The sequence below is a fragment of the Crocodylus siamensis genome, chromosome 5 (genome assembly GCF_052110815.1).
Source record: "Crocodylus siamensis isolate JL-2025a chromosome 5, ASM5211081v1, whole genome shotgun sequence".
Taxonomy (NCBI): Eukaryota; Metazoa; Chordata; order Crocodylia; family Crocodylidae; genus Crocodylus; species Crocodylus siamensis.
This window is the reverse complement of record NC_143399.1, coordinates 47,688,046-47,701,533: the sequence shown is the minus strand read 5'-3', so window position 1 is coordinate 47,701,533 and position 13,488 is coordinate 47,688,046. Positions and strand designations below refer to the sequence as shown.

The following is a 13,488-nucleotide window of genomic DNA, read 5'->3' as shown; positions in this document are numbered from 1 at the left end:
CCTTGCTCATCTTAGTTGTTTGAAGATCACCTCCCCCGGTATGTCTTTTCAACAAGACATCTTTGCCTATGACTACTGTTCTTAGAACCTGCCCTTCCTTACAGAGGAGATGTCAAATAGATATGGTTTCTCTCTTGGGCAACTGGGGGCTGTGGTATGAAACAGTCTGGGCAGCAGTTATCAGATGGATCAGCAACTAGTTAGAAAGCATATTGCTAAGCCAGTAGTAGATGCTCCATGCCTTGAAACTCATGTTTGTGCTCCTCTTTGTGCTCTGTCCGGTCTCCTGCAGGGATTGATCCTCCTAAGGACCTTGCTGTGGGCAATGTGACTGAGAACTCAATGACCATCTTCTGGGCCCCACCCATTGCAGCTTTTGACCATTACAGAATTTCCTACCAGTCTGCTCAAGGTAACCTTCCAGTCAGCTCTAAATTCTACTCCCAACTAGTCTGTGGCCTCTCCTGGTCTGCATCCAGCACACTCTGACCAGAGGGGACAGGCTGGGAAGAAGGGAGTGGGGCAAAGTTAGCTGCAGGAAGAATCCTGCACTTGGGAATCCTGCTGCAAACTTGCAGAGGGGATAGGAGGCTAAATGGTATCTCCCTACTCAGGTGGTGCTGGGAGTGTGGGTGGGGAATGCAGTGGAAAAGCTGTGGGGAAAAAAGATGGACAGATGACATGTGAGCTAGGGAGAGGAAGAAATGGATAACTTGTTTTGATGACATGGAAAAGCTGAGGAGTGAGTTGCAGACACTGTGGAGGGTGGGGCTAGGACACCAAATGACCTGGATAACCTGGATAAATGGTCTAAAAAAATCAATCAGATTGAATTCAAGATGGGCAAGTGCACAGCCTTGCATTTGGGGTGGAATAGTTGCATACATATTTACGAACTGGGAAATGAATAGCCAAGTTGCAGTACTGTGGAAACAACCTGGGGGTTACAGTGGACTGTAAGCTGAATATGAGCCAACACCAAGTATTAACAAGAGTATCTCTTGCAAATTAAAGGAAATGATTCTTCCAATTCTTCCAATCTATTCAGCACTGGGGCTCTCATCTGAAGTACTGTGTCCAGCTTTGTCCCTGTCCGTCCCCACCCCCTATCTCCACTTCAAGAAAGATGTGGGCAGATTAAAAAAAGTCCACAGACAAAATGAATAGAGGCCTGGAAAGCATGATTTATGAGGAAAACCTAAAGGAGATAAGGTTCCTTAGTCTAGAGAAGAGAAGATTGAGGGAGAATTTCCTAGCGGTTTTCAAATACCTGAAGGGTCATCACAAAGAGGATGGCTTTTTCTCTGTGGCTGTATAGGAGAGAACTAGGAGCAGCAGCTTCAAAATGCAGCAGAGGAAATTTAGGTTGGAGACTAGGAAGAACTTTCTATGAGAGTGGTTAAGCACTGAAACAGGCTACCTAAAGGAATTGTGGCTACACCCAGGAAAGGCACAGATTGATTTCTGAGGCTGCACTGCCCTCTGATAGAGGGAATGATTTGATCTCCCATATCCTTTCTGTTGGCACACTTCAGTTATCAGCAACCCTGTGCAGAAATCAGCTTGAGAAAAGAGTGAATCTAGCTCAGGGGTGGGAAAAATTGACCCACAGGCCAGATCCAACCAGCCAAGGGATTTTGTTCAGCCAGTGGCAGGTCCCTCAGTCTTCCCAGCCCAGGCACAGGGGGCAGCCCGGGCCATGGTGTGTGAGGCCAGTCCCACCACCCCTAGGCTTGCAGCAGGCCTGGGGTGGTGCAACTCCAGACTAACTTCCCTTCAGCCCCAATGGCAGCAGCTCTTTCTGACTGCTGCTGCCATCAGACCCAGCCCCACTGCTGGGCACCCCAGCCTATCTGCTCCCCACCCACCACCGGTGGCAGGACTCATGTGGGCAGGGTGCCCAGCCAGGCAGATGGAGTGGAACTGCAGGTGGGTGGAAAGTGGTGTTCAAGAACAGGACAGACAGGCAAGGCTAGGATCATGGTGCAGGATTGCAAGGCAGTGACAGCGTGGGGCCAGGGCCAGGGCAGAGCCATGATCCGCTACCTGCACAGCCTGCAACAGCCCTGCAGGGGTATGTGGGGAGTGGATTGCTGCTGTGGCCCAGGCCGTAGCCCCATGCTGTCACCATGGCAAGATCCTAGACCCAGCCCATGACACAGCTCCTTGCCTACTCTAAGCCCCATCCCATCCACCTGCCCACACACCCTGCCCAAGTGGGTCCTGGCTGGTCTCCCTGAGGACCCTGGGATCTTGGGCCGGTAACAGTGCAGGGTTGAGATCTGGGGCAGAGCTGCGATCCACTCCTTGTATGTCCCTGCCCATGGAACCACACCCATCACAGGGCAGCAAATCATGGCTCTGCCCCAGGCTGCAGCCCCATGCTGTCACCGCCCCTTGATCCCAGCCTTGCAGATGCCATTCCCCATCCCAGCCCTCCTGCTAAGCACAGAGCAGAACCACTTAGGGAGTTTTGGTGAGTTGTTGCACAGCAGTTGCGAGGGGTTGCTGACTTGGCTCATGACAGCTCACCAGAACTCCCCATATGGCCCACAGGCTCACATAATTGCCACTTGCAGGCAGGGAGGGAAGCAGTTCTGACATAAGCTGAACCAGCCCTGAAAGGGCAAGTTTAACCTACGGCAGCTTCTCCATAGCTGTCTGTGGACTGCATAGCAGCCCAAAATTCCCATAGTGCTCAACTTGGTGATGTCCATCAGGCCCTTATGTGCCTTCTATGCTGGGGCATGCAAAAGATTGGACAACAAAGGGTTGTTTGTATTACATACCAAACATTTCATCCCATTCATAGTCTGCACCAAAAGCCATGCACAGATCTCTAATCCCTACAATGCAATTTCTCAACTTCTGCAGTGTCTTAAGAGCAGGATGATTTGGGGAGAAATAACTCTTTGCTATTCTCCTGCAGGAAGAGTGGACACCACACCAATTGCCAAAGACATCACTGCATACACTCTCAGCCGCCTGCAGCCAGCTACTGAGTATGAGATTAACCTCAAAAGTGTGCGGGGCCGGGAAGAGAGTGAGCGTACCTCCATTAGCATGTACACAGGTAGGCAGAAATTCTCAAAGCATGCTCACAGGAAGCTGGGGTGCCACAGGCTGCTATATAGTGCAGTTGTCCAGCAGTGTGGGTACAGCATTTGAAAGAAAATTTAAAAAATAAGTGTAAGTATGGGATAGAGGACTGCTGCTGATTCACAGGGTAACTCTGCTTCTTTTTGAGCATCATGGCCATGAAAGTATGGTATTCATGGGGCACATGATTAGTTTTGATGGGAAGAGCAGAGCTGCTTAGCCATTTTTTACCATTTCCACATACTGAAGGAGGATCATGATGTTGCTCAAGGTTGGGGCCAGCCTGATACAACTCAACAAGGCTTCCAAGTTTACCTCATACAGTCCTGGTGGGACCCAGATGGACCTTAAAACATGTCCAACTAAAACCCTAAGGAAGTCTGCATGCCCAACTGTAGAGAGGAATGATGAATCCATATAGCAGACAAACCCTAATCAGAGCCAGGTTTTGGGTGGGGTGCTGATAGGAAAGAATGTCATAGCACTAGCCAAGAGAGATACCGCTAACCTCCAGAAACAGTCCCACTGGGGAAAAAAGCACCGGCACACTGGGATGCATAGCCACACACAGACAGCATAAGTATGTCTGGCAGGTAGAAATTTTTTGTTTCTTCTACCCTACTGAGTTACCAACAGGAGCATCAAGGGATGGTAAGGCTTGAAACCAAGTGCAGTGCCCCAGGACGTCTAACTGCTGTTCATGCTCTTCACCTAAAGAATTTATCCTTCCTTTGCAGCCATGGATAATCCACTGGGTCTGACTGCCACCAATGTCACACCAACAGAGGCTCTGCTGCAATGGAACCCCCCTCTGTCTGAAGTAGAGAACTATGTCATTGTGCTAACACACTACACAGGTATGTGTCTGGGAGTGAGAGTTGATGTGGGTTTCCCTTAGCCATTAAGTGTCCAAGCTGGCAAGTCTTTAATTCCAACCAGGTAGACTCCATTAATCATGTCATGAACAAATTAATCAATGTGACCACCAAGGCAGCTGGTTTAAAAGGAATTCCATTTCACAGGAAATTAGGAGGTTGGCTTTTCTCTCTAAGTGGAAAGGAGCTGGAGCAGGGTGGTAGAGTTGAAGCTTACTATTTGCAACTTCTACCAGGGTCCTGCTTAAATCACACCATGTTCATTTTCTCTATTACGTGGCAATGCTTGCAACCTACTTCTTCCTGAAGGCACAGTCAACCCAACAGAGGTAACCTTAACACTTTAAGGATAGGGAGCATTCCTGCATTCCTGCTTTGAGAACCCAGGATCTTGAGACTGACCTTGAAAACTAAGCACCAGGTGACCTCAAAGGTCTCCCACTTTACCAGAACTAGATGCTAGTGTCCGGTGACCTCTACTGAGATGTACAGAACCCCAGTACTGAAAGGGCTTCAAATTATTTCACTACAGCCAGCAAAAAAGTGAGAGTTCCCTATACCAAATCAAATCTCTGTATAAAGCTGTTCAGAACTGTGAAGACACAGGTCAGCAGAAAAAAGAGGCAGGTGGGTTCTCAATTAAAATCTTGTGCTGACCTGTTTTGTGACCTTGAATAACTCACTCACCTTCTTTGAGCCTATTTCCCCATCTATAAAATGGGAATTGTGATTCTTGTGCCTCTTTCTAAAAGGCTTTGAGACCCTTAGATGAACAGTGCTGTTGGCACGGCCTGTTTTTTGTTTTTAATGTGTGCAGAAAATTGGCCATTCTCATTCTTCTGTGATCCAAAAGAATAAGGAAATAAGTCACCCATACAGCAGAGACATGGCAAAATGTTACCTGTTGTGCCCAGGCAGCCTGGAAAAATAGGGCTTTGTTTTCAAGTGGGTCTTTCCTGGACACATTTTAATGGACCAACAAAGGGGCTCAATATTGAATTAAAAACCTCTCCATATGATTCCAGTGGCAGGAGAGACAATTCTAGTGGATGGGACAAACCAAGAATACCAGCTAACCAACCTGCTGCCCAGCACTACCTATACAGTCACCATGTATGCCACCAATGGCCCTCTCACCAGCAGGACCATCAGCACCAACTTTACAACTTGTACGTATGGTAACTTCTCCCATTTCCCACTAAGGGTTCTGAATGCGTTCCTTATCCTTTGCCTGACGAACAGAAGCCAACTAGGCCCTTGAGCAGCCTAAGATTCTCTTATGTGGCAATACAGATGTGTCGGGGACCTGTTGATGGCATAGTGATAAGCAGGGTATAAGAACCAGAATACAATAATGATATACATGAGCTGTCAGTTTCTGTAAGATGCCTTTCAACGTCCATCAATATTGCTTTGCGCTGCTTCCTTCAAATTAGATTTCCTAATGGTTTCAAGAGAAAACCTTTGATTACATACCTTTCTTGCCTGCTGCCATAACGTTTCATCCTCAAAAATTACTTGGCAAATATGTATTTCAGAGCACACTTTAAAGGTACCTATAGAGAACACTTATCTGGCTCTCAGTACCTTGTAAGTGGAACACCAAAATAGGAGTGGGTGAGCTGGTCTGAAGATCAGAGGCAAGGATGGGCTTTTGGCTATAAGACAGGGCCAGAAAAAACTGAATTCCTTGGGTCCAGTCTTGCCAATGCAATTAGATGAGCTGGGACATAACAGTAAGCATGTAAGACTTGCACTTCTGGGCTCCTATCAATCTCTGCAGTTTTGGATCCTCCAACAAACCTGACAGCCAGTGAAGTCACCCGCCGGAGTGCCCTCCTTTCATGGCAGCCTCCCATGGCAGAGATTGAGAACTACATCATGACCTACAGATCAACTGATGGAAGCCGGAAGGTGAGTTTTCACAGATAGAGGGACTCATACCAAACATAAAAGATCACATGAGGAATGAACAGCAGGTGGGAATTAATATTTGAGAAGACCCAATTCAGTAGGGAAAAATGATGTTTCTAAGGGGTTTTGCAAAAATACTAAGGCACAAGTTGGCCACAAGAAAGAGATGCCTTTCTCTGTAGGCAATAGTTGAAGAGGCCACAAACCAAGAAGTCAAAAAAAGAAAAAATGGAGATTGTAAAGAATAGAAGCATATGTTTACAGGTCCAAATGGACAGGATACATCTGAAAGGCTTTAAAAAACTAGTACAGGGAACTTCAGAACCTCTGAAAATTAGCCACTGGCACCAGGAGAAAGGCGTATGACAAATGGAAAGAGGCTAAAAGCAGTACCTGTCCTTAGGGAGAGTAGGAAGATAGATCCAAACAACTAATTAGCCCAGCAGTACAATATGTTTGATCATTTAATGAGGGTATCAATATCTGTCCATCTGGAAAAAATGTGCTAACTTTTGTTTTACTCGAAAGACATCGTTGAAAATCTACCTAATAGTTTCCTTTACAAGGTGACTTGATACCGGCTTTTCAGCAAGGAATTCAGCATAGTTCTAAGCAGATACCAGCTAGACTGAAGTAAAGTGGAGCATGGATTAGGAATTGGTTGATAACCAGAGACGATCTATGCCACTCCTTACACTTTTGTTGCCAGTGATGCCGTGTCTCAGGAAAACAATGCATCCAGATCCTTTGGTTTACCTTTAAAATGAATGTGTTAGCAACATCTGGCCTTTGTGTCAAACTAAAGTTCAACCCTGTGCCAAAAACCATGAAAAGACAATTGTGCTACCTGGAACCCACTTAAACCCTCAGCACAGGTACCCTGTGGTTCCAAGGTCTTGTTTGTCCTGGCTTTCTAACCAAGGGAGAATTTAACCTGAGGTGACTTCGGATTGAAAAGCCTGCTACACGGGTTTTTTTTATTTTGTGAAGCATCTTGATAGTCTTCAAATGATGCTGCACAAAATGTCCCCAGATCTTATGCGAAACAGTAAGTCCTGTCAACGTGGACCCTGAATAGTGCTTAACAGTCACACCCTGTTCTGAAGGACCTCTCCTAGTCACTTCAAATCTCCCCTTGGCTGATGTACAAAGAGAAGACATGGCTGAGCAGTTAAAAACAAAGGCCAAGGAGTCAGGTAAAGTGAAGGAGCCTGCTCCCAGCTTTTCCTTTGATGTGCTATGTGGTCTTTGGCAATTACTTACCTGGTGCTAAGGGTTAATTCATCCAGGCACATAAATGGCATTAAGTTCTCCATTCATATACCATATACTGTAGATAATTTTAGCTTCTCTTACCTCCTTACTTGCTTCATGGGTGTCTGGTAACTTTCCTAGTCTTTTAAATCTTGTATCCACCTCGTCTTGTGACCCACCTACAGGAGCTAATTGTAGATGCAGAGGACACCTGGATCCGCCTGGAGGGGCTGTCAGAGACTACGGAATACACTGTACGCTTGCAGGCAGCCCAGAATGCCATGAGAAGTGGATTCACCTCCACCACCTTCACCACAGGTCAGGGGCATATGCCACATTCATTTGACCAGCTGTGCCCTCCTATCAGCAGTTTTCAGTGAATTCTCGCTCAGACAAGGAGACTGTATATTACCTCTTTCTGCTAAGAAAGACTATTTTGTCTCTAACTAAGCACCATACTGCTCTTATTTAAAGACTAGCTAACTGCCCATCAAGAATGATGGGAGGGGAACAGGTGAGGACAGAGCCCCACCCCCCCGGCCCACTCCCCCTTCCCTCCTGCTGCTTGAGTCCTGGCTCACTCTCCCCCTCCCTGCCGCAGCAGCAGGGGGAAGGGAGGAGTGGGTCCAGGCCTGATGCAGGGGAGGACAGGGCCCAAGGGTGTGGAGAAGCCAGGCCACCACAGCAGGGGGGCAGGAGGGAGCACCAGGCCTGGGCCAATCTGGCAGTGATGGGGGGATGGGAGGAGCTGATTCAGGGCTGACACAGGGGAGCAGGGGTGGGGGAGGAGTGAGCCCAGGCCTGCTGCCCCCACCATGCCATGGCAGGCTGGCTTTTCCCCTGGCTCAGGCCCCCTCCCCACCCCCATGTTGGGCTCAGACCTGCTCCCTGCTGCGGGCCTCACCCCTCTCACCACCACCCCTTCCATCCACTCTGTTGCTGCTGCCTTCAGGGAGCAGGACGGGGAGGTGAGGCCAACTGTGCTGGCCCCAGCACCCCCACCCCCCACTGCATCCCCCATGTCCCCACCGTCATGGCCATGGGCTGCCTTCTGTCAGAATGCTTTTTTGTGTTCTGATTGGCTGTCTGTCAGCCAATCAGAGCGCAAATAAAGTGTGACAGACAGACAGACTTTGGCTTTTATAATATTAGAATTGTGAGCCTCTGCCCCACACTTTGTCGAGATACACAAAAGCAAAGACCTTAATTTTAACTATCCCAAGTATTTTATCTGCCCATTTCCTTATAAATGGTTTAAAGCAGACATGGGTCCATGGTACAAAATTAGGACCAAGACATGAATTCTGCTATAATTCAAAAATATTTGGACACAAAGTCTGATTTCAGATCTTATCTCTAGCATGAAGACCCCCTATTTTAACCCCCAATCTGCTACTCTGCTCCCAGTCCTGCATTCAGAATCCACCTTAGACGTTATGGTTGCCAGATATCCATTCCTTTCTCTGATTTTAGAGAAGTTCCATCTATTAAATATTCCACATTAGTGGAATAGATGTTGTTTGCTTTATCTGTACACAGACTGATATCCAGAGTTGCTATGACATTCTTGTCAAAAAGCTTGCAAGTAGCAGTCTGTATTGAAATGTTGCTACAACACTGCACTTAGCAAACACTTGTGTTAAAAATGTAAGGACAACATACTGGCCACTGTGGAAAAGCTTATTGAGAAAGTGTCACTCAGTAAGCACAATGCACATTGTGCTGGGCTAAATCCAAGTCCTTTTTTGCCAAGACTCTTCAAAAGAGATGACAAAAACTGATGATGCTGTCCACTCCACAGTGCTGAAATCTGCCCCCTCTGTGTTCATTAAAAGGGTTTCTTTTGAATTCACTATACGTATGTTCTCTATGGAGGCCTATGGAGAACCTCTTAACCTGCTTTTAAGTGATAACAAGAGTCAGCAACAATAGTAAAAATTCCTCTTTTCTGATGTTTTTATAGAACAGGGTCTTGTACATTATTTTTACCTCTGCATCGGTGGGCACAAAATACAATGGACAAGAAGATAGGTGGCAGAGAATGAAAAATACATATAACTGGTGGGGATGATCTTGAGTCCATTGGTGTCAATGGACCTATTCTGAGGTTTCCATCAGCTGATAATCTGATCCTCTATAATGTCAAAGAAGCTAATGGCAATGGCTGCCTCCCTAAGGCATGTTTAACTTGCTTCTAAGTAAAAGCAGAAACTAGTAACAACTACAAAACAAGAAATCTGCTTTTACTTTAACTAGATTTGTGAAACAGAAGGATGTGGGATAGAACAATAAAACAAATGATCTCTAGACAACCTTTCTTTTGGGTAAAAAGCAGGGTTCAGAATTCAGTTTACTCTGATAATGTATCTGGGAAACTTCCAGGAGAACAATAGGTTGTTTAAAAAAAACCAACATCATTCAAAATATTTTTCTTCCTTGTGTTCACGGTACATGTAACAGGACTCTTTCATTCTTTTCGACATGTTAATAGCTGTCTATCTCTTTGTTGCATGTTTGCAGAAGGTTCTGAGGGAATTGTATACAAACAGTACAAAGGAAAGAAATAGATACAATATTTATCATTTATAATGGCTTGAAATTTCTTTCAAGGTCTTCTTGGCTTCTAAAGATATGAATATACATTGAGAACCAAGTAGTGTCCTTAGAGCACAAGGGACTCCAAAGTGTTTGTCTGAGGCAGACTTCATTGTATGTTTAATAAGATAAAAAGCAAAGAAGTGTCTCACAAGATTTTGTATTAAAGAGTGTGGGGACTGTTAAAAAGGACTCTTTGACCTTTGGACAAAATTGACTATTCACATAGCAAGAAGAAATGGAGAGGCATTGCAGACACCCAAATAGAAAACAGTAATTTTAAAAAAGAAAGTATTCCTTCCTTTACCCTACCCCCTTGCTGGATAACTTGCACTAGCATTTCCCACCTACAGCATCAAATTAATACCCATTGCATGTGTAGCTGACACTGCCATTTAACTCATTTCATTACTGCAACTGACCCAAGTATATTCTTGTGAGTTGCACCCACTTACACCATGGTCCAGACTCTCCTCAACCTGTCAAAGATTTATAAGAGTCTAACACCACTGCCTTCTGGGAAGTTATTCATGTTTTACTAAGCCATAGGCTTCTCTTATTTAAACAAAAATCACAAATAACTCCACTCAATGGGTCAATTTATCAATTAGACCGTGTAAATCAATATACTTCTTATGTTGGTTGGTCTAGAGTGAGATGAAAATTAGACACAGCTTGGTGACATGGAAAACCTGCTGAGATCACATGGATTTGATATACAGGTTTCCTTCACTTTATACTGTACATGCATTCCCGGAAACTGGCGCATAACTCAAATCCGCATAAAGGGAATCCACTTTACAATGTAACAAATAGGGATATATTCCTTGGCCTTGACCATACTGACCCCTAGACCCATTTCTACCACTTTGGCAAGACAATTTTTGTACTTACCAACAGCAGACAGTACAGCGCTGCTGCTGCGTGGCTTCATGGCTCACAGCTCCTGAGGCGCTGTGTTAATGGGGCCAGACTGGGCCAGGCTGCAGGGGCCAGTGCTTCAGAGGAGCCGGGTGCGGGGCTGTTGCTGGGCCAAGGGCTTCACAGTGGTGCCGCTCTCATGCCGCCCCTCACGTGTGGTGTTGGCGTGCTGGTGGGGGTGAGGAGGGAGTGGGGGGGGCAAGTCCATCCCTGGCCCCAGGTCCCCGCTGCAGCCCATACCACCCGCCACTGCCCCACCACAGAGGGACCTCCCCCAACCAGTGCTGCATGTGAGGGGTGGCATCCAGGCAGCGCCACTATGAAAACCCTGGCCCAGAGACAGCCCGACGCCCAGCTCCTCCACAGCACTGGCCCCTGGGGGTTGGGGAGCAAGGGCCACAAGCAGGGCCAGGGAGTTGTTTGAGGGAGGTGCTGCTCCCTGGCCTGTGGCATCACTCCCACAATGCACCATACAAAGCAGCTGCCTGTGGGCTTCCACCATACTAATCACATAAGAATTAATTTACCTCACATATACCGAATTTTTGGTATAAAAATGGTAATTGCATAAGAGCAAATTTGCACATACAGAACCTGCATGAAGTGAGGGAAACCTGTACCACTAACTTACGCAGCTCCTTCTGAACTTGCCTTCATTAAAAAATTGCAGCAAGCTAGAACATGACTCTGATGAGCCATGATACATAATACAAGGTTGACCATAACTCCAGAGTCTCAATAGTCTGCACACTGATTAGATGTACTCACAACTGTATCTACTTTTTCATGAGCAAACTTGCTGAATTTCCTAGTGAAGAACATCTCTATATGAACTTAATATCCCTGTCATTTACAAGGACGTAGTCAGCAGTAACTCCACTGAAGTCAATACAGTTTGGTATTTGGTAAAACCCTTGTGGATAAAAAGAGAACATTAGTATTTCCAAAACTACTCATTTATACTGGGGATGGTAATTTCTGAGATATCACAAGATATGTGCAAAGACTTCAGAAGTGGTTACATTTTTGTTCTTCATTCCCAGTGGAGTTACTGAACATCATGCTATTATACTTCATGTTAGGTGAGTTATTAGCAGATGCAGGCTGCATCTACACAAGACACTAACTGCACAGTTGTTACTGCATAGTAGCATCACCAAATCGCTTTTAGGTAACACTGACTGCACACCTTGTCACTACTGCACAGTAGTGTCACGTCATGCTTTGTGCCACACGATGCTCCTGTGCAATAGTAATGAGCTACTGTGCAGTCAGCATCTCATGTAGACACAGCAGCAGTGAACTTTATTGCATGGCATTCTGCTGCTCTGTTTAAGTAAACTTTGAGATAGCTTATAAACTTGGAATTACAACAGTCTATGGGGATAATGCTTGACATATTACAAAATGCCTTGCAAGTCAATTTATTTCCTTCCAGGGCTGCAACTGACCTTTTTTTAGACTAGAACTATGTGAGTACAGCAGCACTGTTCCCCTGTTGAAGCTTTCATCTCCAATTTCACAGGAGGCCGTGTGTTTGCTAATCCTCAGGACTGTGCCCAACATCTGATGAATGGAGACACTCTGAGCGGAGTCTACACTATCTCCGTCAATGGAGATATTGGCCAGAGGGTGCAGGTGTACTGCGACATGACTACAGATGGGGGCGGATGGATTGTAAGCCAGCATGCAAGACTCATAATGAGCAGTTTTCTTTCATCTAGTACCTTCCTTCCATCACAAAAGTTCTTTGCAGTCCCACTCATTCACAAAGCCAACACAGCAACTCTGGGGCAGCTGCTTGACAGCATGTGGCAACGGTTTAGAGAAGGGGTATCAACCTTGTCCAGCCCTGAATACCACCAAATAAGTGGTGCGAGGCCAGTCCACAAGCCAAATGAATGGCAGGGCTGGCCCAATGGACTTGATCAGGCCCCCAGATCTCCTTCCCATGGCTAATTCAGCGCAAAGGTCACCTACTTTCTGCTGGTCCCGGACTCAGCAGAAAGAGACCCAGCATCCTAGGTGCTTGGTTGCCACTTCAGGAACAAGCCATGGTACTATTGGGATTCCAATGCAAGGGGTCTTACCTAGGCACTTGACTGCCACTGCAGGAAGATCCTGCACTGTAGCCAGAGTAGGGACAAAAATCTTTAGGCTGGATGATCTGGTTCTATGAGCTGGAGGCAGCTAATGGTCCATATGTTTCGCACCCATGGTTTAAGGCAATAATGTCCCATTCAAAGTGAAAGAAGAAATTTCATAGGCAGAATACAGCCTGGATGGGACGCCAAGTTTCACTTCCTGCTGAAACCTATGAGTGGGTTGTGGCTGGCCTTCCAGTGGAGGAGCAAAGGATAGAACAGGTACAAATATACTCCTTCGTGCAAACTGGCCTCAGTCACAGTCCTCACTGCTCTCCTGACCATAAGGAAACCTCTGTACTAACCCTCCCGAGGCCACAAGCCACTTCAAGAAGGTCCAGTCCCCACCCATGTTAGCAGGGAGCTGGTCAGCAGTGTAAGACAACATGCTATGATATCACCCCCATAAAGGCATAGCTTCAGGCCCACTCCCCCTGACTACCTGCCCAGACTTTGAGATCATATAACCCACAGCTTTCCTGCTAGGACACTGCACTCCTGCCCCACCCCCAGTGCATGGATATACCTAAAAACAAATGAAAGTGCAAAATGCCATGATCAGGATGGTTCTCCAGCATGACTCCTCTAATAAATGGTTCTTACAGCTCCATGGTGGCCCTACCTGCTAGGACTTGGGAGCAATGAAAAGTGAGGTTTCTAGAATAATCCCCACTACATCCTGCAAC

General features: G+C 46.3%; 1 protein-coding gene across 1 annotated transcript in view; it reads left to right on the top strand.

The window, feature by feature from the left end:
- The window catches only part of TNR (tenascin R), a 350,459-nt gene that overhangs the window by 325,588 nt on the left and 11,383 nt on the right, over nucleotides 1–13,488 (top strand). The window contains exons 13-19 of the mRNA XM_090048819.1: nucleotides 293–412; nucleotides 2,930–3,073; nucleotides 3,837–3,956; nucleotides 5,000–5,143; nucleotides 5,758–5,888; nucleotides 7,328–7,460; nucleotides 12,184–12,335. Coding sequence (XP_089904945.1) covers nucleotides 293–412; nucleotides 2,930–3,073; nucleotides 3,837–3,956; nucleotides 5,000–5,143; nucleotides 5,758–5,888; nucleotides 7,328–7,460; nucleotides 12,184–12,335 — 944 coding nt within the window. The remainder of the gene's footprint in view (nucleotides 1–292; nucleotides 413–2,929; nucleotides 3,074–3,836; nucleotides 3,957–4,999; nucleotides 5,144–5,757; nucleotides 5,889–7,327; nucleotides 7,461–12,183; nucleotides 12,336–13,488) is intronic.